The 24,741-nt window shown below is 41.8% G+C and overlaps 1 protein-coding gene and 1 pseudogene across 5 annotated transcripts in view; one reads left to right on the forward strand and one right to left on the reverse strand.

Annotated features, from left to right (window-relative positions):
* Positions 1-24,741, forward strand: part of KIF15 (kinesin family member 15) — a 79,515-nt gene that overhangs the window by 30,392 nt on the left and 24,382 nt on the right. For 4 of the 5 annotated variants that reach the window (XR_005781479.1, XM_040445067.1, XM_040445068.1 and 1 more), the window contains exons 9-20: positions 1,735-1,860; positions 2,021-2,143; positions 5,817-5,940; positions 9,546-9,622; positions 9,855-10,064; positions 10,954-11,131; positions 13,233-13,374; positions 14,417-14,558; positions 21,100-21,297; positions 22,119-22,226; positions 22,653-22,758; positions 23,714-23,879. Coding sequence is in view for 4 of the 5 variants with exons in the window: in XM_040445067.1 (XP_040301001.1) it covers positions 1,735-1,860; positions 2,021-2,143; positions 5,817-5,940; positions 9,546-9,622; positions 9,855-10,064; positions 10,954-11,131; positions 13,233-13,374; positions 14,417-14,558; positions 21,100-21,297; positions 22,119-22,226; positions 22,653-22,758; positions 23,714-23,879 (1,700 nt within the window). In the remaining variant the exon portion in view is untranslated. The remainder of the gene's footprint in view (positions 1-1,734; positions 1,861-2,020; positions 2,144-5,816; positions 5,941-9,545; positions 9,623-9,854; positions 10,065-10,953; positions 11,132-13,232; positions 13,375-14,416; positions 14,559-21,099; positions 21,298-22,118; positions 22,227-22,652; positions 22,759-23,713; positions 23,880-24,741) is intronic. The other variant, XM_040445065.1, reaches the window with a different exon arrangement.
* LOC121011076 (glyceraldehyde-3-phosphate dehydrogenase-like) lies at positions 19,424-20,364 on the reverse strand (annotated as a pseudogene).

The following is a 24,741-nucleotide window of genomic DNA, read 5'->3' on the forward strand; positions in this document are numbered from 1 at the left end:
CAAGAGTTGGACACTTAACCAACTGAGCCACGAAGGCGCCCCAACAGCCTATCTTTTGCATTAAAAGTAAAGATAGGAGTCTCCTGAACTGTCGGGCAGTTTCAGGAGATCTTAGGCTCATATTTCCATTGAGACATGAAGCAAAGAGAAAGCATATGTTTATAATAGGACATATGCTGGGCATGTTTCAAGTGTTTTGTGTATATTAACTCATTTAGCCTTTGCAGCATCTTTGGGAAGTAGTCCCTTCTGTTATCTGTTATCCCTTCTATTTTAGAGAAACGGAAGAGAAATTGTCCAGGGGCACACAGCTAGTAGTGGATCTGCAGAAGGAGTCCAGCTCCACAGACAGTGCTGTCAGCACCTTTCTGATTTACTGACTGCTGAAACAGACAGTGTGGCGTGTGAACTCAGCACATCTTGCCTGATAATTTGTACTCTTTCTCTCTTTTTTCTGTACTCCCACCACTGCGGACCCAGTTATTGAAGTATATACTAAATACAGTGAGAATCTAGTGTAACATATTTTTTTTCTCCCCAAACCACTTTTTTTTAATTTTTTTTTTTTTTAACATTTATTTATTTTTGAGACAGAGAGAGACAGAGCATGAACAGGGGAGGGTCAGAGAGAGGGAGACACAGAATTTGAAACAGGCTCCAGGCTCTGAGCTGTCAGCACAGAGCCCGACTCGGGGCTTGAACTCACGGACCGTGAGATCATGACCTGAGCTGAAGTCCGCCGCTCAACTGACTGAGCCACCCAGGAGCCCCGTCAAACCACTTTTTAAAGAGGTTTAATACCTTACAGACTTAGACTGAATATTCTCTTGGTATAAGTTCATCAGTGACTTTGTGGGACATGGAGTGGGCTATTACCACACCATTTTAATGTAGCAAACATTTTTAAATTCTATATTGGAAAAATTTTTTTAACGTTTATTTTTGAGACAGAGAGCACGCACATGCACCCACATACGCATGCACGTGCGCGCGCGTGAGTGGGGGAGGGGTAGAGAGAGGGAGACACAGAATCCGAAGCAGGCTCCAGGCTCTGAGCTGTCAGCAACACCGCCCCGAAGCGGGGCTTGAACTCACGAACTGCGAGATCATGACCTGAGCCGAAGCCAGAAGCATAACCAACTGAGCCACCTAGGCACCCCTAAAATTTTATATTTTTGAAGTTAATTTATTTTGCAAGAGAGAGCATGCGCAAGCAAGGGAGGAAAAGAGAGAGAGAGGGAGATAGAGACTCCCAAGCAGGCTCTGTGCTTTCAGGACAGAGTCCAATGAAGGATTTGATCTCGTGAACCATGAGACCATGACCTGAGCCAAAATCAAGAATTGGATGCTTAACCAACTGAGCCACCCAGGTGCCCCAGTAGCAAACATTTTAACACAAAAGAATTGAAAAATATGCCTATTAATACACTACTCCAACTTTCTGTTCTGTTCCTTCCAGATTTTCATCCCTACCTATAGGTCAAATTAAAACATTACAATCACGAGGTGACATATTTTTTTTTCTTCACATAATTTCTGTATTTGTCTTTGAACACTAAAATTGCAATGTGTGTCAAATAGGAAAAGGGGATAGTTGAGCACATCTTTTTGCTGTAAAATCAGTTATCCTTAATATCATTGTCAACGACTTGACTTTCCACTCAAAATGCACTGCTAGCCATATTTTAATTCAAAATGCCAGTGCACCTAACTTTTTGTTGTTTTTCCCTTTAGGAGGCAGGTAACATAAACCGATCGTTGAGCTGCCTGGGCCAAGTGATCACTGCGCTTGTCGATGTGGGTAATGGAAAACAAAGGCATGTTTGCTACAGAGACTCCAAACTTACCTTTCTACTTCGGGTAAAGTAGATCATTGGCCTCCTGGATCCCTTTTCTGGTTACTCTCACTATGGTTGATAGGTAATCTCTCAGCCTTAGTGGTAAGAATATCCATTTTCTTTGCTTAAAAAAATCTGTGGTTTCTCTCCTGAAAATGTGTACCATTCATATCATTAAACAGGATTCCCTTGGAGGCAATGCCAGAACAGCCATAATTGCAAATGTTCATCCTGGATCCAGGTGTTTTGGGGAAACCCTGTCAACGCTTAATTTTGCTCAGAGAGCCAAGCTGATTAAAAATAAGGTAGGGGCACTCTGGAAGACAGTGTGGAGGTTCCTCAAAAAATTAAAAATAGACCTACCCTATGACCCAGCAGTAGCACTGCTAGGAATTTACCCAAAGGATACAGGAGTGCTGATGCATAGGGGCACTTGGACCCCAATGTTTATAGCAGCACTCTCAACAATAGCCAAATTGTGGAAAGAGCCTAAATGTCCATCAACTGATGAATGGATAAAGAAATTGTGGTTTATATACACAATGGAGTACTACGTGGCAATGAGAAAAAATGAAATATGGCCTTTTGTAGCAACGTGGATGGAACTGGAGAGTGTGATGCTAAGTGAAATAAGCCACTCATACAGAGAAAGACAGATACCATATGGTTTCACTCTTAGGTGGATCCTGAGAAACTTAACAGGAACCCATGGGGGAGGGGAAGGGAAAAGAAAAAAAAAAAAAAAAGGAGGTTATAGTGGGAGAGAGCCAAAGCATAAGAGACTCTTAAAAACTAAGAACAGGGGCGCCTGGGTGGCTCAGTTGGTTGAGGGTCCAGCTTCTGCTCAGGTCATGATCTCACGGTTTGTGAGTTCAAGCCCCGCGTTGGGCTCTGTGCTGACAGCCCAGAGCCTGGATTCTGCTTCGGATTCTGTGTCTCCCTCTCTCTCTCTGCCCTTCCCCCTGTTCACATTCTCTCTCAAAACTGAATAAACATTAGGAAAAAAACAAAAAAAACCCCACTAAGAACAAACTGAGGGTTGATGGGGGGTGGGAGGGAGGGGAGGGTGGGTGATGGGTATTGAAGAGGGCACCTTTTGGGATGAGCACTGGGTGTTGTATGGAAACCGATTTGACAATAAACTTCATATATTGGAAAAAAAAATAATAAGGTAGGGGCACCTGGGTGGCTCAGTTGGTTGGGTGTCCATTTCTTGATTTCAGCTCAGGTCATGATCTCACGGTTTGTGAGGTTGAGATTCTTGGGATTCTCTCTCTCTCTCTCTCTCTCTCCCCCCCCCCTCTGTTTCTGTTCCTCCCCTGCTCACTTTTTCTCTCTCTCTCTAAATAAATAACCATTAAGAAAATAAGGTAAAATACTGAGTACAATAAATTGGAAAAATACTTAAGCTTGTAGCATCTCACTTTTGTGATTGCCCTAATATTAACACTAGTTTCTATTTATTTCTCTGTGAAAGCTTATCTCTAAGCAAGACTTCTTTTTTTGTTTGTTTTAAAGTTGTATTTAAATTCTAGTTAGTGTATTTATACACTATGTAACTAAAATGTATATATTTTATAATATAAAATATACATTATATAGTATATATAGAGAGAGTGTAATATTGGTTTCAGGAGTACAATTTAGTGATTCATCACTTACATACAACACCCGGTGCTCATCACAATAAGTGCCCTCCTTAATACCCATCACCCATCTAGCCAACCCCCCACCCACTTCCCTCTATCAATCCTCCATTTGTTCTGTATAGTTAAGAGTCTCTTTAGTTTGCTTCCCCCCCTCTTTTTTTCCTTCCCCTAAGTTCATCTGTTTTTGTTTCTTAAATTCCACATATGAGTGAAATCGTATTGTATTTGTCTTTCTCTGACTTCTTTTACTTAGCATAATATGCTCTCGCTCCATCCACATTGCTGCAAATGGCAAGATTTCATTCTTTTTGATGGCTGAGTAATATTGCATTGTATATATACACCGCATCTTCTTTTTCCATTCATCAGTCAATGGACATTTGGGCTCTTTCCATAATTTGGCTATTGATTCTAAGCAAGATTTCTATTTCATCTTTCCTAGCCTTCTGTATTGCTCATGTAGTTTGAGATCTAGATTAGGTCTTATGGTTAGTATTAATTTACTTGTGTTTTCCTAAACAAAGGCAAAGTTTTTCCTTTGCAGTTGGGTTGGAGACTAAATTTATTTACCTAAACCAATGCAATCAGAGGTATGTGTATGTGTGTGTGGTTTTGCTATGAAGATAGTTTGATGATATTGGCAAGCTTTGTCTTTTAAGTTGTCTGTACCTGCAAGGATTCCCCATTTTTCTTATATGTAAGAAGCTTCCTTGATATTTGTGTACACCAGTGGTCGGAAAAGTTTTTCTGTAAAGGTAAGTATTTTAGACTTCTTTGGCTGGATAGTCCGTATCCCAGCTACTTAGCTCTGCCTTGTTAGTGAGAAAGCAGCCACAGGCAGTATGTAAACATAAGGGCATGGCTGTGATCCAGTGCAGCTTTACTTATAAAAACAGACAGCAGACTGTGTTTGGCCCGTGAGCAAGTAGTGCTTTGCCACCCTCTGATGCAGACTGTTAAAACACCAAGGATTCCCCACTCCTTCTGGAAACGTTAGAGATCCCTTTGGTTCTAGACAAAAGAATCATAGTATCATGAATTGGCAGATCAATTTCCTCTTTCTTTTAAAGGAGAAGTTGGTCATTTCTACCCCGCCAAGTAGACTCTCTGATCATCTTACCATGTAAGAGTGAAAAGGTCCATGTTACCTCTTCTCCTGGGTAAACCAGAAGACTATAAATCTAGTTATTCATTTTATTGGATTATGACACTGTGTGGGGTATTTGTAATATGAGGAGGAAAAATCATTACAGCTTCCTGACCCTATCTCTTTGAACTTAATAGAAGCTTTTGGAGAGGGGAGAACTGCAGGGATAATTAGGATTATGATGTCACTGATGTGACAGTGATGTCAGAATATACAGGAGTGCCTTATAATGAGGCTGGCCGTTAGCATCAGAAACAACTAGAAATGACTTCTGAATACATCAAACAATAAAACCAGGAGACTTATGCTAGTCATTATCAATGGTAAGGCCCCTTCTGCAGCCTACTGGTGGAAACTGGCTAGGATATCTGGGACTTGTTTAAGGATGTGCTATTTAGATCTTTCCCAATGGGCAAACCTGGCTTGAGACAAGAACACGGGGACCTTGGGACTGTCTGTTTTTTCCCTCTCTAGGATATTGGGTATTTCACAACTGGGTCCCTTTGATCTGGTTGGTAGCCAACTGTTGGCTCTTACTATCACCCTGTGGGTTTTATGGGCCTTTTGAACCTCTTAGAAGATGTCTCAAAGAAGTAATTTCTTTAAGATATTTTCTCAAGAGACATTTCTTTAAAATAACATTTAGTGTGGTAGTAAAACAGAAATGGAGCTGTCCGACCAACTCCTCCCTCCAGGAGGGCTATTAGGAAATACAGGGTGGGTTCCTTTGGAGAGAGTGGTTTCTGCCAGGTTGATGAAGCTCAAGCCACCTCTGCAGTTCATCACATCCTTACTGTGCGCCAGGACAGAGGGGAGGGGATAGTCCTTCCTGAGGGGAAGAGGAGTTTGCTACTTTCCATGGGGGTGGGATTGTCCCAGGAAGCAGGCAGTGTTAGGTAAACATACCCAGATCCCGGGGTGACCCAGCCCAACAGGGTAGTATACCTAAGGGGGAGCATATGAGGGGGTGGTGAGGGGGAGAGCCCCAGCCCGAAGGTACAAGGCACAGGGAGAGGAAGCCTCCTCCCCACTCCAGCACCCTGTGATCCTAGTGGCCTTGTGACTGTCGAAGCACAGTTTTGTTTGGTGTTTGTCACTCCAGATCCTACAAACAAACATGAACACAAGACTGGATGACGCAAAAGTATTCCTTTAACACTTTTTAAAAAAATTCTTGGACAGGCAGTAGTAAATGAAGACACCCAAGGAAATGTGAGCCAGCTCCAAGCTGAAGTGAAGAGGCTCAAAGAACAGCTGGCCCAGCTTACTTCAGGGCAGTTACTACCAGAGAGCTTTCTGACCAAAGGTAAGATGAACACAGTGTCCTTTATCCCGGGGAAGACCGTGTGCGGATATTAGTGGGAGAACCCTGTGACGACAGGCACAATACAATAAAGCTACCCAAACTTTTGAACAAGTCTATTTGACTTACATAGGAACACGAGACCGGCATGTCTCGGAGATACTGCAGGTTTGGTCCCAGACCATTGCGATAAATTAGCAAATACTGCAACAGTGCTTGTCAAATAAATTTTTTGGTTTCCCAGTGCCGGGGAAAAGTTCTGTTTACGCTACTCTGTAGTCTATTTAGTATGCAGTAGCGTTACGTCTAAAAACACAATGTACATACTTGATTAAAAAATGCTTTATTGCTAAAAAATGCTAACCATCATCTGAGCTTTCAGCGAATTGTGATGGTGGAGAGCCTTTTTTTTTTTTTTTTGCCGGTGGAGGGTCTTACCTCCATGTTGACAGCTGTTGACTGATCAGGATGGTGGTCGCTGAAGGTCGGGGTGGCTGTGGCAGTTGCTTAAAAAGAAGACAGTAGTGAAGTTTGTTGTATCTATTGGCTCTTCCATTCATGAATGATTTCTCTGTAGCGTGCCATGCCGTTTGACGGCATGTTCTACCCACAGTAGAACTCCTTTCAGAATCGGAGTCAGTCCTCTCAAACCCTGCTGCTCTTTTTGTCAACGAAGTTTATGTGATACTCCAAATCCTTTGTTGTCATTTCAATGATCTCCACAGCATCTTCACCAGGAGTAGGTTCCTGCTCAAGAAACTACGTTCTTTTCCATTAGAAGCAACTCCTCTTTGGGGGGACGGGGTGGCTCAGTCGGTTAAGCGTCCGACTCTTCGTTTCAGCTCTGGTCACAATCTAGCGGCTTCACGGGTCCGAGCCCTGCATCCGGGCTCTGCGCTGGCAGTGCAGGGCCTGCTTTGGACTCTCTCTCCCTCCCTCTTTCTCTGCCCATACCCTACTCACACTAACTAACTAACTAACTAACTAAATAAACTTAAAATAAAAAAAAAAAAGCAACTCCTCTTCCATTCACATTTTATCATTCACATTCACATGGCAGCAATGCGGTCCCATCTTCAGGCTCCACTTATGGTTCTAGTTCTCTTGCTGTTCCCACCACACCTGCAGTTACTGCCTCCACTGAAATCTTGAACCCTCAAAGTCATCCATGAGGGCTGGAATCCACTTCTTCCAAACTTCTGATCATGTTGGTATTTTTACCTTTTCCCATCAGTCAGGACTGTTCTTAACGGCATCTAGGATGGAGAATCCTTTCCAGAAGATTTTCAGTTGACTTTGCCCAGATACATTAGAGGAATCAGTATCAGTAACAGCTATATCCTTAGAAATGTATTTCTTAAATAGTAAGACTTAAAAGTCAGAATGACTCCTTGATCTATGGACTGCAGAATGGATGTTGTGTTAGCATGAAAACAGCATTTCATCTCATTATACATCTTCCATCAGAGCTCTTGGGTGACCAGGTGCATCATTAATGAGCAGTAATATTTTGAAATGAATCTTTTTCTCCCTTCCCTTCCTTCCCTCCCCTTCCCTCCATGCTTAGCACAGAGCCCAACATAGGGCTCCATCCCAGGACTCTGGGATCATGACCTGAGCCGAAATCAAGAGTTAGACGCTCAACTGACTTAGCCATCCTGAAAGGAATCTTTTTCTGAGCACTGTGGCTCAACAGTGGCCTTAAAATATTTAGTAAGCCATGTCAAACAGATGTGCTGTCATCCAGGCTTTGCTATTTTGTTTACAGAGCACAGGCCCAGTAGATTTAGCATAATTCTTTTTTGTTGAATAGAAGTAAAGTTGATTTTTTTTTTTAGCCTAATTCTTTTTTCTTTTTAGGTTTATTTATTTATCTTAGAGAGAGAGAGAGAGAGAGAGAGAGAGAGAGAGAGAGAGTAAGACAGGGGCAGAGAGAGAGAATCCCAAGCAGGCTTGCACTGTTAGCACAGAGCTTGATGCAGGGCTCGGACCCATGAACTGGGAGATCATACCTGAGCCACAGTTGGACACTTAACTGAGGCACCCAGGTGCCCCTATTTATCCTAATTCTTAAGGGCCCTAGGATTTTTCAGAAGGATAAATGAGCACTGGCTTCAGCTTGTAGTCACCAGCTGCATGGCCCCTAACAAGAGAGTCAGCCTGTCTCTTGAAGCTTTAAACCAGGCATTGACTTCTCCTCTCTAGCTATGAAAGTCCTAGATGGCGTCTTCTTCAATGTGGTTTCATCCACATTGAAAACCTGTTATTGGTATAACCACCTTCATTATCTTCTGGACCACTTGCTGCAGCTTCTACAACACTTGCTTTTTCTACTTTTATGTTAGGGAGATGGCTTCTTTCCTTAAACCTCATGACCCAACCTCTGCTACCTTCAAACTTTTCTTCTGTAGCTTCCTCGCCTCTCTCAGCCTTGACAGAATTGAAGAGAGTTAGGGCCTTGCTCTGGACTAGGCTTTGGCTCAAGGGAATGTTATGGCTGGTTTGATCTTCTATGTAGACCATTAAAAGTTTCTGCACATCAGCAATAACGCGGTTTTGCTTTCTTATCATTCATATATTCACTGGAGGAGCACTTTTCATTTCCTTCAAGAACTTTTCCTTCGCATTCACAACTTGGCTAACTGGTACAAGAGGCCTAGCTGCCAGCCCGTCTTGGTTTCCGGCACACCTTCCTAAATAAGTGTAATCGTTTCTAGCTTTTGATTTAAAGTGAGACATGCGACTTTTTTTTTTTTTTTTTAACTTGAACACTTAGAAGCTATTGTAGGGTTACTAGATGGGCCTGATTTCCATATTGTTATGTCTCTGCGAACAGGGAGGCCTGAGGAGATGGGAAGAGACAGAAGGAGCCAGATAGTCAAGCAGTCAGAAAACACATTTATTGATTGAGTTCGCCATCTCATATGGGCATGGTTTGTGGTGCCCAAAATAATGACAGTAGTTACCTCAAAGATCACTGATCACAGATCACCATAACAAATAGAGTAATAATAATGAACATTTTTGAAATATTGCAAGAATTAACAGAATGTGAGCAGAGACACGATGTGAGCAACTGCTGGCAGAAAAATGGTGCCAGCAGGCGTGTTCAGTGCAGGCTTGTGCAGACCTTCAGTGTGTAAAACACGCAGCATCTACAAAGCACAATAAAGCAAAGAATGCCTGTACTTTGTAACCAGATACAGATACCATGTGTACGGAGTTCTGTGGGATGTGGTGGGGAAGGGGGAGTAGAAATAATTTTGAACAATTCATCCCTTACTAAAAAGAGTATTTATAAATATATGCTAAATAAATGCTAAAAAGAGATATTAATAAATTTCATTTAGGTCCACTTTCAAGATTCTGTCATATGTAATGTGTGTTATGATTACTAAACAGGATAAGAGAAACTTATTTTTCTTCAAAGAGTCGCTAATTAGATTGGGTTAATATGAAATCTGTGATCTGGTGATGACAGTCTGATTCTTTTAGATTCATTGAGAGCAGTCAGTCAGAGGCTATTTTAGCTCAATTCTTGGTCCTAAAAGTTGAGAGATAAACATTTCTTTCCTGTTTCCTTTTCTTTCTTACTGGATCAATCACAGAGAAAGATGAGACTAATTACATGAAGTATTTCCAAGAGGCGATGTTGTTCTTTAAGAAATCTGAACAGGAAAAGAAGGTAGGAAACCGAGTCGGTATAAAGCGGATTCCAGATTTTTTAGACTTTCACTACGTGGTACCTTTCTGAGTGAAATAAAAAGTGGCACAATTAAATAAAACAAAGGAAAGCTATGTAAAATCTAATTTTGCCTTTGAGATTAAGTGTCAAGTTAGCGTTTGTTGCTTGGTTTGTGGAAATTTAGGGAGGCTGATTTACTTTTCATGTTTAACCAAATTATGAATTTCTTAAGTCTCTGGTAGAAAAAGTTACCCAATTAGAAGACCTCACCCTCAAAAAAGAAAAATTTATTCAGTCTAATAAAATGATTGTGAAATTCCGAGAGGATCAAATAATGCGCCTGGAGAAGCTCCACAAGGAATCCCGGGGAAGTTTTCTGCCTGCAGAGCAGGATCGCTTGTTGTCGGAATTAAGGGATGAGATCCAAACCCTGCGGGAACAAGTGAGTGCATGACATTTGTAATATTTCTAAAAAGAAAGAAGGTTTGAGGCAAATATAAGTCTTCCTTATATTCGCTTAAGTTAATTAAGTTAATTCCAAATTCGCTTAAGTTAATACAGTGGAAAGTGTTTTGAATGAATTCAGCTGAGGTCTGGTTGCACCTCCCCTGCCTCCATTTTCCAAGATGGCCGGCCGAAGGGAGAGGGGAGGAGCTTCGAAAAGTTGCTGTTAGCGCTTCCTCCCAGGCAAGGCGGGCAGCTGTGCTTGTCTCAATGGGCAGATTATCCTTACAGTGGGTTCCTTCCGACTTCTTGTTGCCGGTTTTCCTTTTCCTGGAGAGGATGGGTGGTTACTACAGGCACATCATTAAAAAAACGAAGAAAATCTGTTTCTGGCTTTTGTATCTTGCCGAGGCTTTTTTTAACGCATACTCAAACTAACGTGGATATTTTCACTCTTGTTCCTTTTTAACACAAAAGGCAACTTACCTGACACGCTTTACTGCTGCTCTTTTCCTGTAGTGTGTCTTGGAGGGCATTCAATTCTGGTCAAGAGAGAGTTTTCCTTATTCTTTACACTGTGTTCATGTCACCAGTCCCCACTGCATGAAGAGTCGGCCACAGTGTGCACCCTTTGTACTTCTCTCCTTATGAGCCCGTGCCTGCACGAAAATCTCAAAGCACGACCCAGGCGTGGAAAAATGGCGCTGGAGGCGATGCACATATTTAGTGTGATCACGCACGCCGGTTGCTGTCCACAGTCCTTGCCACGGGCCACCGCCCCCAGTGCACGCAGCATTCCTAACGTTTCCGGATGGCTTTGTGGCAAGACTGGCCATTCAGGAGAAATGTCTGTCCATACGTAAGTCTGTCATTCTTCTGTGTCACAGATAGAGCACCACCCCAGGGTTGCAAAGTATGCTATGGAAAACCATTCCCTCAGGGAGGAGAACAGAAGATTGAGATTGTTAGAGCCTGTGAAAAGAGCCCAAGAAATGGATGCCCAGACCATTGCAGTACTAGAAAAAGCTTTCTCCGAACTATCTGGCACAGAGAAAAAGGACAAGGGTAAGAAATGATGGTTGTCTGCATGCCTTGTAGGGGCTGGGAGGCTGTTTGAAAGGGCATTTATATTACCTCACAGGCGGGGTCTTCATTTTAGCCTCTAGACCTGGTGTGCATATACATACTTACGCTTTTATGTTATCAAAAGGCATTTCCTAAAGCTTTTTTTCACAAATCACATGTAGTGAGTTATGTAGGCTAACTGACATGTCAATGAAACATATTTCTGTTGCGTTGATAAAGACAGTTTTTATTTCTGTTTTGTTGATAAAAGATTCAGATATTACTTACAATTTTTATTAAATGAAACTTACCTGTTAGAAGTATTTGAAATTAAAAGTGCTTAACTAATCGACACGGATGAATGTTGAGTAGAGACGTTTACCTGCCCCGCTAAGGTCTGTGCAGCGCGAGAGGCAGTGGAAGGTCAGGGTCCTGATCCCAACACGGCGCTTGCAGCCTGAAGACATGGGTGCCAGTTATGTTGACCAGCATACACTGTTAGTCCTAGGCGGTTCCCGTCTATTTGTATTCTGTGAAAAGTGGCTCAGTTAGTGGGATTTGGCAACAAAGTCTGTGTTTGCCCCACTTTTTTTTTTTTTTTAAGTTTTATTTATTTTGAGAGAGGGCACGCAAACGGGAGGGGCAGAGAGAGGGGGAGATAGAGAATCCCAAGCAGTCTCCGTGTTGCTGGCACACGGCTCGATGCAGATCTCAAACTTACAAACTGTGAGATCATGACCTGAGTTGAAATCAGGAGTCAGTCGCTTAACCAACTGAGCCACCCAGGTACCCCAGTGCATTTGCCCCATTCTTAGAGTGAATATTTTTGTGGGCTCTTCTCATATTCGGTGGCAGCCTTTGTGTCATTCCAGGTTGCAATTAAGAAAACCCTAATGTTATCAGCACTCATGACGAAGCCTGTTCATTTATTAAAAAAAAAAAAATTTTTTTTTTTAACGTTTATTTATTTTTGAGACAGAGAATGAGCTGGGAAGGGGCAGAGAGAGAGGGAGACACAGAATCCAAAGCAGGCTCCATGTTCTGAGCTGTCAGCACAGAACCCGACATAGGGCTCAAACTCACAGATGGTGAGATCATGACCTGAGCCGAGGTCGGACGCTCAACTGACTGAGCCATCCAGGCGCCTCCCCCCCAAATTTTTTTTTAATGTTTATTTTTTATTTTTGAGAGAGACAGAACGTGAGTGGGGGAGGGGCCAAGAGAGAGGGAGAGACAGAATCTGAAGCAGGCTGCAGGCTCTCAGCTGTCAGCACTGAGCCACCCAGGCACCCCTGTGCCCTTTTTAAATTTTCATTTTGCAAGCCTTCTTCCATTCTGTTATGACTCAATAAAAGAATAAAATTCACAGTATTTGGTTTGCAGAGAGACTGATTTTAGATGTGAAGTTAAGGTCACGGTTTTTGCTCTTTATTTCAGCTATTTTTCCCTACAATGCTCTCTAGTTTTTTCGCCATTTTGACCTCAAATAATTCCTTGACTTACATACCTTTGAAAGATACTAATGGTCATTTCTGGATCCCACCATCTTCCAAACAAGAATCATTCTCTAAATAACTTTTACATGAAGTTTTCCCTCGGTGGAACTCATTGGAACTCTCTTCAACATAATAGTCTTCTAAACAATCCCTGAAAATATTTTCCACCTGTTAGATGGTACCAAGCTCTTTCAACTTGCTGCCTTTGCTGTTTGGTTCCTTTTCTGAATAATTTATTGACTGGTGACATTAGCCTTTGTCATGAATTTCTGCAGTATTCACCCGTTGATGGTTCACCATCCAGCGGTGTGTGTGTTATACTTCATGGCTTGCTCTTTCCCCTGATGGAAAACGTGTTGCCTTAAATACACCCCTACATCCTGTGGCTTCTCAACCTCTCAAAAACCAGTACTTTTTGACACCCTGTGTGGTGTCTTTGTCTCTTGCTGAGCTACATACAGGTTCTTGTTTTTTAGGGTCCACCTTCCAACCCATCTCTCATTTTTCCTTCTTTGCTTCAAAATTAATATCTGGCCGAGAACTTAAAAAAAAATGTACTCAGTTTTTCTTGTCTTTCAAAGACCGAGTTGTTTCCTTATTACCAGGTCAACCGGGATTTTCTCCTAAAGCACCAAAGGAGCCATGTTCTTTAGTGAACACTGAGAAGTTGAAAACACAACTCCTGCAAATTCAGGCAGAGCTGAACAATTCAAAGCAAGAATATGAAGAATTCAAAGAACTAACGAGGTAAGGTGTAAATACCCATTCGTGCTTACCTATTTCAGTATCTTTTAGTGTTGAGTTGTTTTCGTGTTTGATATTGATAATTTGAGCATTTTACTTTAATTTTTTTTTTTCAACGTTTATTTATTTTTGGGACAGAGAGAGACAGAGCATGAACGGGGGAGGGGCAGAGAGAGAGGGAGACATAGAATCGGAAACAGGCTCCAGGCTCTGAGCCATCAGCCCAGAGCCCGACGCGGGGCTCGAACTCACGGACCGCGAGATCGTGACCTGGCTGAAGTCGGACGCTTAACCGACTGCGCCACCCAGGCGCCCCTCTTTTAATATATTTAATGAACTAAATGATACGGATGTTTTCACTGATACATCTATATCTGGTTACCAAATTTAAATCAGTGTTTTTATGAATGAAGTCAGGATTTTTAGAAATTATAGGTTTGTTAACATTCTTTATGCTCTTTGTGTAAAAGAAAACGAAGATGAACCACATTCATATTATAACTAAGATTAATCCTGTCCTAAAAAAAAGAAGCGTTCATTTTAAAAATAATATATCATGTGTGCTATCGTCATGGACTACTTGGGCTTTTGAATTGGAACTCTACCATTTACTAGTTAAATACTTTACACTGTAGTTAATTCTCATATGCTGTATTTTCCCCAACTGGAAAATGAAGGTAATAATCTGAGAATATCTCTGAGTTAGAAAACTATCAAGTTATGTGAGAGTATAAAGTGTAAAGTGTTGGGCGCCTGGGTGGCTCAGTCGATTGAGGGTCCGACTTCGGCTCAGGTCATGGTCTCACGAACGTGAGTTCGAGCCCTGTGTCGGACTCTGTGCTGGCAGCTCGGAGCCTGGAGCCTGCTTCAGATTCTGTGTCTCCCTCTCTGTTCCTCCCCCGCTCGCACTCTTTCTTTCCATCTGTCTGTCTGTCTCTCTCTCAAAAATAAAAATAAAAAAAATTTTTATTTTAAGTGTAAAGTGTTTTACAAATGTATAACATTACTTATTACCTAAAATACTTGACTTTTAAATATCTCTTAGGAAAAAGCAGCTAGAATTGGAGTCAGAGCTTCAGTCTTTGCAAAAAGCAAACCTTAATCTTGAAAACCTTTTGGAAGCAACAAAAGCCTGCAAGCGACAAGAAGTTTCTCAGCTGAATAAAATTCATGCCGAAACACTTAAGGTAGGCGATCTGAAGCACTTCTTCGATCCTAAGTCAGTTTGATCTCATTTTGTTAACAGTGGAGAGAATCTGCACTGATGGTTGCCAGATACGATAGAATCTCTTGCAGACGGTTAACTCCAGGGTGACTCTGGTCCTAGTGTTCTGATGTCTGGCTCCAGGGGTGGGGTGGGGTGGGAAAGAATGTGGCATTTGAAATCAGACCTAGGTTCAAATTTTCATCTGTCACTAAACTTAGGCAGGATTTCCTAACTTCTTTAAAAAAATATTTCTTTTAATGTTTATTTATATTTTGAGAGACAGACAGAGAGCACAAGTTGACGGAGGGCAGAGAGAGAGGGAGACACAGAATCCAAAGCAGGCTCTGAGCTATCAGCAAGAGATGTCTCGAACTCAAGTGACATGAGATCATGAACTGAGCCGACATCAGATGCTCAACCAACTGAGCCACCCAGGCGCCCCAGGGTTTCCTAATGTCCAAGCCTCATATTTATGATCTCCAAATTAAGGGTGAGACTAATTTGACTGTAGGTTTTTTAGAACGTCAAATGGGATAGTAGAGTGCCTGGCGCCTGGTGGATCTCGGCAGCTGTTGCTATAATATACTGTGTACCCACAGCTATTGTAGAAGAATAGACATTTAAAAAAAATTTTTTTTTCAACATTTATTTATTTTTGGGACAGAGAGAGACAGAGCATGAACAGGGGAGGGGCAGAGAGAGGGAAACATAGAATCGGAAACAGGCTCCAGGCTCTGAGCCATCAGCCCAGAGCCTGACGCGGGGCTCGAACTCACGGACCGCGAGATCGTGACCTGGCTGAAGCCGGACGCTTAACTGACTGCGCCACCCAGGCGCCCCAAAATAGACATTTTAAAGACAAAGACCCCTGAAGGATCCAGGTAACACTAATGATACTAGGAAGGCTTCTTTCCCTAAACAGCCATAGCCTTCATATAAGAAAAAAAAAATGAACATCTAAGAATGCGGAGAGGAGGAGAAGCAAAAGATTAAAGAGGTGATGATGCTGATGCCAGTGATTGAGCTTTTGGACCAAATTCTCTGAAGGCTAAAAAAATGTTTCTTATACATCTTAAAAATAGATGTTTATCCCTACTGGTTATTTTACAAGGGATATTTTTGGTGTCGCTTAATAGGAGACTTCTTCTAAAAGAAATTTTATTCATTCATTTGAATAGGCAATTCACATGACTGGAATTGTTAAAGGTACAAAGAATATATGGTGACAAGTCTCTCCCTGCTGTCCTTCCTGCCGACCATCCAAGGCCCTTTTTGGAAGCAGTCACTGTTACTCAGTCTTGGTTTTGGTTTCCATCCTTTAATTTTTAATTTTTTCTTTTTTTTCAATTTTAATTGAATTCTAGTTTACATACAATATTATTGTTGTAGCTTCAGATGTACAACATAGTGATGCGACCATTCTATACGTTGTGCAGTGCTTACCCAGTAAGTATAGTCCCCATCTGTCACCATACAGAGTTATTACAATATGATTGACTGTAATCCCTATGCTGTACATTACATCCCTTTGGCTTATTTATTTTATAACTGGGAGTTTGTAACTCTTAATCCCCTTAGGCCATCTCACCTATCTTCCCCAACCCCTTCTCCTCTGGCAACCACCATGAGTCTATTTCTGCTTTGTTTTGTTTTGTATTTAATTAATTAATTAATTTTTAATAGGGGCCCCTGGGTGGCCCAGTCATTTAAGCGTCTGACTTCGGCTCAGGTCATGATCTCATGTCTCATGAGTTCGAAACATCTCTGTACTGACAGTTCAGAGCCTGGAGTCTGCTTCGGATTCTGTGTCTCCCTCTCTCTCTATCCCTCCCCAACTCGTGCTGTGTGTTTGTGTCTCTCAAAAATAAATAAAAATTAAAAAAAGATTTATAAAAAATTTTTTTTAATGTTTATTTTTGAGTAATCTCCATACCCACTGTGGGACTTGAACCCCCAACCCCAAGATCAAGAGTCTCACAGTCTACTGACTGAGCCACGCAGGCACCCCTTGTTTTGTTGTTTTAGATTCCATATTTAAGTGAAATCATATAGTATTTGTCTTTTTCTGACGTATTTCACTTAGCATGATACCCTCTATGTCCATCCATGTTGTCACCAATGGCAAGATGTCAGTCTTTTTTATGGCTGAGTAATATTCGTGTGTGTGTGTGTGTGTGTGTGTGTGTGTGTGTGTGTGACATCTTTATCCGTTTATCTATTGATGGACACTTGGGTTGCTTGGATGTCTTGGCTATTGGAAATAATGCTGCAGAAAAACATAGGGGTGCATATATTTTTTTCAAATTAGTGTTTCCATTTTCTTTAGGTAAATACCCAGCAGTAGAATTTTGCTGGACCTATTGTAGTTCTATTTTAACTTTTTGGGAAACCTCCATACTGTTTTTCACAGTGGCTGCACGATTTACATTCCCACCAACAGTGCAGGAGGACTTCCTTTCTCTTGTCCTTTTAATACTAGCCATTCTGACAGGTGTGAGGTGTTGATTGCTCATGGTGGTTTTGATCTGTATTTCCCTGATGATGGGTGATGTTGAGCATTTTTTCATGTGCATGCTGCCCATCTGGATGTTTTCTTTGGAAAAATGTCTATTTGGGTCCTCTGTCCTTTTTTAATTGGATTATTTGGGGTTTTTTGGTTTTGAGTTTTATGAGTTCTTTATATATTTTAGATCTTAAACCCTTATTGAATGTCATTTGCAAGTATCTTCTGCCATTCAGTAGGTTGCCCTTTTGTTGGTGGTTTCCTTTGCTGTGCAAAAGCCTTTTACTTTGATGTCCCACTTGCTTATTCCTTTTTTCTTATTTTACACAAATGGTAACGTATTATACATATCATTCTACACCTGGTTTTTTTTTTGGATTTTCCTTAGAGTGTGTCCCATGACTAAAAAGAACTTTCTCTCTGTTTTGTTTTGTTTTGTTTTGTTGTTTTGTTTTTTGACAGCTGCACATAAATCTGTTCTATGGATGTATCATGATTTATTTAACCTCGAAAATGCTATTTTAAAAAATAAAGGTAGAATGTTTTTCTTTGGTCTTTAAAAATGATGGCCTTTAAATTCTGTGTAGGAGATTATTTTAAAATATTTGCAGAGGGGCTCCTGGGTGGTTCATTCGGTTAAGCATCTGACTCTTGGTTATGGCTCAGGTCATGATCTCACAGTTTGTGGGTTCAGTCCTCACATCGGGCTCTACACTGACAGTGTGGAGTCTGCTTGGGATTCTCTCTCTCTTTCTGCCCCTCCCCTACTTGCACACGCTCTCTCTTTCTCTCTCAAAATAAACTAAGAAAAAAAAAATTCCTGGGGTGCCTGGGTGGCTCAGTCAGTTAAGTGTCTGACTCTTGATTTCGGCTCCAGTTGATGGGATTAAAGCCCTGAGTTGGGCTCTGCACTGACATTATGGAACCTACTTGGGATTCTCCATCCCTCTCTCTCTCTCCCCATCCCTCACTCTCTCTCTCTGTCAAATAAATAAATAAACATTAAAAAAATACTTGTACAACATTGCCAAATGTTTTATAATCCTGTGTTTGTAGCCCTCTATCTTGGTGGAATTCTAGAGCTTGAAGCACCATGCATGGCAGGCTAGTCCTACTTCCTCCATTTATAGCTCCGCACATAAGACTAAAGTGATAACGTTTTGCCAAGAGTAGCCCAGCCCTTCAGAGCTTTCGTTGTTGTTCGTTTTCAACTATATGAGTACTTTATGAATACGTTCTTCTTGTTTAGAAGAAACATATACATACATCTGTAAGTTTCGGTTCAAGTTCTTGTTCAGCACTATTGCCAGTCGGGTTCTAATCCAGTCCTTCATCCCCCATCCCTGGGAGTCATTTGTTATCAGTTTAGGAATCTTTTTACTTGGCAATTTTCTATGGTAAATATGCATGGACTGGGAAAATATGCCAAGTTATTTCATACATTGTTTTTTTGTTGTGCTTTGTTTTTAAAATTCAATGGAATCATCCTATGTATGTTATTCTTCAGTGGACCTTTGTTAACTCTGGGTTATGCTGGGGTCATTCCACATTAACTAGTACGTAGAGCTCTACCTCATTTTACATCTAGGCTGCCATGTTTTGGACAACCCATGGCTTGTTTAGGTGTTTGCCAGGGTAGGTGTTCTTTGGGGGTGGAGTCTGTGGATGGAGTGGTCGTCTTCTGATGTCTCAGGAGTGGGGTCATTCCCATTCAAGTGACCGCTGGGTGTCTGCACCATGTGCTCTCCCAGGAGGTCTGGGAGCCCTCACTGCCCAGCGCCAGCCCCTGGAACTGGCATTGTCTGACTCTTTAATGTTTGACAGTCTGATGGGTGAGGGATGTTATCTTGTGAAGGTTTTAATTTTCATTTCTTTTACTTCTGTTAAAGTCTCATATCTATGATCGCTGTCCTTTTTCATAGAGGAAAAAGAAAAATAAGTCTGTTTTCCTATTAGTTGTTTTACCTTCTGATTTGTAGTTTTTAATGTGTTACTCTTTTGTGTGTCGTACGTACTACTGCCAGTGTATTCGCCATCAGGTTGTTTGTCTTTTATCTTTGTATGTGATTCTGTTAAAAAGAACTTACAATTTTGATATAGCCAGGTTTATTCATCTTTTGTATTTGTGTATTTTTTTTCTGGGTACAGTATACTTGATTGATGGTATGTGAGAAGGTAGGGCTCCCCAAGCCCCTCTCCTTTTTCAGGGGGTCTGGGATGGAAACTATGTAGAGGTCAGGAGATTCTCAGTGTGTTGGGGATGAGTTAGGGAAAGGACTCCTCAGAAGCTGAGGGCCTCTGTCTTCCCCTTGCTCTCCCCAGGGTGGTGGTCCAGGAGATGTTTACTCCTTGAATGCCATGTGGACCATGAGGTCTACCACCCGGTTGCTGTAGCAAAGTTCATTGTCATACCAGGAAATGAGCTTAACAGAATGGTCATTGAGGCAATGCCAGCCCCAGCGTCAAAGATGGAAGAGCGGTTGTCACTGTTAAAGTCGAGGACAAACCTGGTCCTCCCTGTAGCCCAGGATGCCCTTGAGGGGGCCCTCCGATGTCTGCTTCACCACCTTCTTGACGTCATCGTATTTGGCAGCTTTCTCCAGGCAGCAGGTCAGATCCATGGATCTGACACATTAGGAGTGGAAACATGGAGAGCCATGCCAGTGAGCTTCCTGTTCAGCTCAGGGATGGCCTTGCTTGCAGCCTTGGCAGCACCAGTAGAAGCAGGGCTGATGTTCTGGGTGGCAGTGATGGCATGGACTGTGGTCATGAGTCCGTCCATGATGCCAAAGTTTTCATGGATGACCTTGGCCAGAGGGGCCAAGCTGTTGGCGGTACAGGAGGCATTGCTGACAATCTTGAGGGAGTTCTCATAATTCTCAGGGTTCACGCCCATCACAAACATGGGGGCATCAGCAGAAGGGGCAGAGGTGATGACCCTCTTGGCCCCACTCTTCACATGAGCCCCAGCCTTCTCTATGGTTATGAAGACCCCAGCAGACTCCACAATATATTCAGCACCAGCATTGTCCCATTTGATGTTGGTGGGCCCTTCTGGAAGATGGAGATGGGCTCTCCATTGATGACAGGTTTGCAGTTCTCAGCCTTGACTGTACTATGGAGTTTGCCTTGGTTGGAATCATACTAGAACTTGTAGACCATGTAATTAAGGTCAATGAAGGGATCATTAATGGCAACAATATCCACTTAGCCAGGAGTTAAAAGCATTGCTGATGACCAAGTGACTAATTTGGCTGAATCTGGTTACCCTGACCTTCACCATGGTATCTCAGGGACATGGCTGGCTACAGCGGAAGATGAAGCTGTCTGTCCAACGGGGAGGAGCAGAGAGCCTCTTTTATGTATTTTTAAAGGCCCAGATAGTCTCAAGATCATCAGTATAATTTAATTTTTACACTGAGATGTTTAATGCATCTGCTATTGTATTTTTGAATGGTGTGACTTAGGGATTTAACTTTTTTTTTTTTTTTTTAATGTTCATTTTTGAAAGAGAGAGAGAGAGAGACAGAGAGAGACAGAGACAGAGAGTGAGCCGGGGAGGGGCCAAGAGAGGGAAACACAGAATCCGAAGCACAGAGCCCAGCGCGGGGCCCAAACCCACGAACCTTGAGATCATGACCTGAGCCGAAGTCGGATGCCCAACAGACTGAGCCACCCAGGCGCACCAGGGATTTAACTTTTAATAGTCTTGTTTTTCTCACTAATTTGAACTTTTTCTCCTTTCACTTGTCTCTTCTTGTACAATTACTCTTTGTATGAAGTTTGGAATTGGCTGATCTAGTTTCAGTTTTAAAAATCTTAAGAGAATTTTCCTTGAGACCGCATTGAATTGATAGATTGTTTCTACTTGGGCATTTCTCTGCTGCCTCTCAAGGATACTCTTCTTTTGATGATTAGAATTTCAATTTTATCCTTTCTGTTCACATGGTTATTACTCAGTGCTATGGCTGTGTTGTTCACGAGTGCTAATGTTGTCCATAATCACTTTTTGCCGCAGATTATAACTACACCAACCAAGGCTTATCAACTTTGGTCTCGACCAGTACCAAAACTAAGCCCCGAAGCAGGGAGCTCTGGCCCTGTGCATGCTCAGAATCCCAGCACATTAGATGATAATATCTTGAATGAGCCAGTTCCACCTGAGATGAATGAACAGGCTTTTGAGGCCATTTCTGAAGAGCTTAGGATGGTGCAGGTAATGGTTAGTTTTAGAAAAAGCAAGTAACTAGACATTCATTGAGAAACTGCCTGTATCATGTCAACCTAATATGTAGTGTTCAAATCTGTGTGGTATTAAAATTGTATCTTGTTAAACACGGGTGTGTGAAAGCAGAAATCAGCCTGCTTTTGCTCGTTCTTTTTGTTTGCTCTGTGGTATTTAGCAAGTCCCACTGTCTAGTCTCCTCAGGTTTTGGCTCTCTCCTATATGAAGAGACCAGGCTTGTCCCCAGCTTCAAGTTCCAGAACTGGCTTATATAGCACAGTACTGTATCTGCAAAGAAAATTAAAATAGTTGAAAGAATCTTCTTATACATCAAATTGCAGACAGTTTTTGATGTATTTGAAAGAACATGTGAAGTGTGTTTGTCTCAGAATTCTGGTGATTTATTTTTTCAGAAAGTTTTTCTGCTGTTTGACAATACTTAGAGTGAGCCAGACTACCCTCAGATTCCAAAAGTTCGCCCTTTCCAAGGCATGGAGGCCATTCTTGTAAAGTCACTCCATGCAACCTTGGGAAAGCTTCTTAGAAGTCTCAAGATGCTCTATGATTGATTCCATTGAACCATTTTTCCCCTTTGTGTTTCAAATTATCCGCTTTGATGGACCACAAGTGTAATTCTGAAACATGAGAAGTCATTAGTGTAGTCTTTGGAAATTGTTTTCTGGCTCCAAACTGGCCTTTGATATCTTTGTCTATGTGAGGTTTTGAATTTTATTCTATTTTATTTTATTTAGTGGAATGTTTGCGATTTCCACTGAAAAGAATTTTTGACAACTAAAGTTTTTGTGTTGCAGGAACAAATGAGTGCCCTTCAAGTCAAGTTGGATGAGGAAGAGCATAAAAACCTGAAGCTTCAGCAGCACATTGACAAACTGGAACATCATTCTGTACAAACGCGGGAGGTGAGACCCAAGAGCAGGGCCTCAGAAGATGTATGAAACAGATCCTCAAAGGAAGAGTGTTACAAGAAGAACAGGACTTTGCAAAGCCTTTGTCAAGGCTCATTTGGGTTGTATTCTTTATTGTGTTACTTCACACACTGCTCTGATAATGACACACACCGCCTAGGCTGAATTCTAGCTCACTTAGTGGACAGTGCAGATAGGGTCCTTGCTCTTGGTTCGGAACAAGGCAGGGTAGATGGCCCAGGTGCTTGCAGTGGCCCTGCCTCTTTGTTGGTCTTCCTCACTGTAGTTCGTGGGAACAGCCGACTTTCTTCTGTCAGACACCTGAAGCTAGATTTTAAAAAGAGAAACAAGGTAATGATTTGGAGAGTATCTTAGCATGCCAGTATACCTTTTCCTAATAAATTTATCTTTTTCTCAAAGCTTTTCTCGTCAGAAAGAACTGATTGGACCAGACAGCAGCAAGAGCATCTCTCACAACTGAATGTCCTTGAAAAGCAGCTTCGGGACGCTCAAACTAAGAATGAGTGTAAGTTCGAACGGCTGGGAGCTTTGTAATCTGAATACCGTGACTCACTATCTCTTGACCTCTATGAGTAAATCTTGCCCCTATGTTTTTGGTTGTTTTGTTTTGTTTTTAATTAGATGACCAGACTTGGGTCTGCAAGGCAGTGGTAAGTAATAGTCTCATATCAGAAAGGGTGCTTTGCTTCAGGACTGGTCATAAACAAGTGATTGAACTGGTTGCTGAACCTTTTAATACTGCTTTGAAAATGAAGTGTCTTGAAATCATAAGATGAATAATATTTTGACAGTGAGAAAATAAAGAATAACTATGTATTTGTATATGTCCATAGAGGTGGGAGTATCATTTGATTCCCAATTTTTTGCAGCTTATTTCTCCTTTCATCAAAGTGTTTGCAGCAGTTTGTAATAAAGCTAAAATAAAAGGCAGCCATTATGTTTTCTTTGATCTAAAGAGTTACTTGATGTCACCTCCAATTGGAGTTTTCTTAGAAGACCAGCAGTGTTTAACCCATTTTGGAATGTTCTGGTGTATCACCAAAGGGTTTTTAGTAAGTAAGATTAGGTCACTTAAAATATGTTAAATCTGTTGATTTTTTTCTCCCTTATATTAAAAGTTGCCATACATATGCCTCAGGAGAAAGTGGAACAGTCAAGTGACCTGCAGATCAGGGACAGATGTTAACCCTTTACTTTTTTTGTAGAAATATACCAAAAATCATAAACGAGGAGGAGTAAAATAGAAATCTCTGTGCTCCTAGGTACCTACCACTTGGTTGTTCAACATCTTAAGATTGGTCTCTCCAACTTGTTTTTGCTGTTTGTGTGAAAATATCCATCCAACCTCTTTGTCTACTTTGTTAAAAAAAAAAAATGTGTGTGTGTGTGTGTGTGTGTGTGTGTGTGTGTGTGTGTGTGTAAAGAAACCTGTTGAGAATGTATTTTGTTTTGTTTTTTAGTTTTGAAAAGTGAGGTGCATGACCTGCGAGTAGTTCTTCACTCTGCAGACAAGGAGCTGTCTTCCGTGAGGCTGGAGTATAGTTCGTTCAGAGAGAGTCAGGAGAAAGAGCTGAGTAGCCTCTCTGATCGACACGCGCACACACAGCTCCAGCTGGATAGCGTCAGGTAGAGTTGTTCTGTTATGCTGTCCAGTTGCCTGGTTGGGGCCTGCAGTCCAGGACTGCTCGCCGTGCAAGTGCTATAAACCCAACTCAAACTAGTTAAACCAAAAGGTAAATTACTGGCTCACAATAACGGGGAGGCCTAGAGGTGATTTTGGTTTCAGGGGCAAACTAGACCGAGTCTCAAAAGATACCATCAGTGCACATTTCTCTCTGTCTCTGTCTCTCTGTCTCTGTCTCTCTCAGTTCCTGCTCTGCTTCCCTCATTATGTTGCCCTTACTCAGTCCTGCTATTGAGAGCCTTCCTCTCTGTGACGGGGAACAGATCGCCTCAGACCGCTGCATATTCTCTCAGCATAATGATCCCTGTGATGAAACCCTCTGTCCCAGAAGGCATGTATCAATCCCAGGGAAAATCTGAATTGGTTTTGCTGGAGTCCTCTGCTTACCTGCGGACCAGTCACTTCCCAGGGGTTTGAGGTGATACAGGCCCAACATAGGTGATGCACCTTTTCCAGAGGGAGAGGTATGCTCTTATTAGAAGAAGGGACAGTACAAGGTAGAACAAATCAGTAGTTGTCACTGTTGTCCACAGTAACTTGTCAGAGGCTGGCAGGAGTCAGTGCTGGTAATCTTGAAATAAAGGAATGACAGATGTAAGGGGTTTGTTTTTACTACTCTTTTCCTTGCCAATTTCAACCTTTTATAAAATCATTTTGTGTTTTGGTTGCCATCGTATGGGTCCGTGGCAATAATTTAATAATGGACATTTGGCACGTGATGCTGTGAGCATGATACACGTTGCAAAGGTTTAAATCTGCAGTTTTTATGTGTTTTCCACACGAGGAATTAAAATAGAGGAAGAA

The sequence above is a fragment of the Herpailurus yagouaroundi genome, unplaced genomic scaffold (assembly GCF_014898765.1).
Source record: "Herpailurus yagouaroundi ecotype Mexico unplaced genomic scaffold, PumYag 193, whole genome shotgun sequence".
Classification (NCBI taxonomy): Eukaryota; Metazoa; Chordata; class Mammalia; order Carnivora; family Felidae; genus Herpailurus; species Herpailurus yagouaroundi.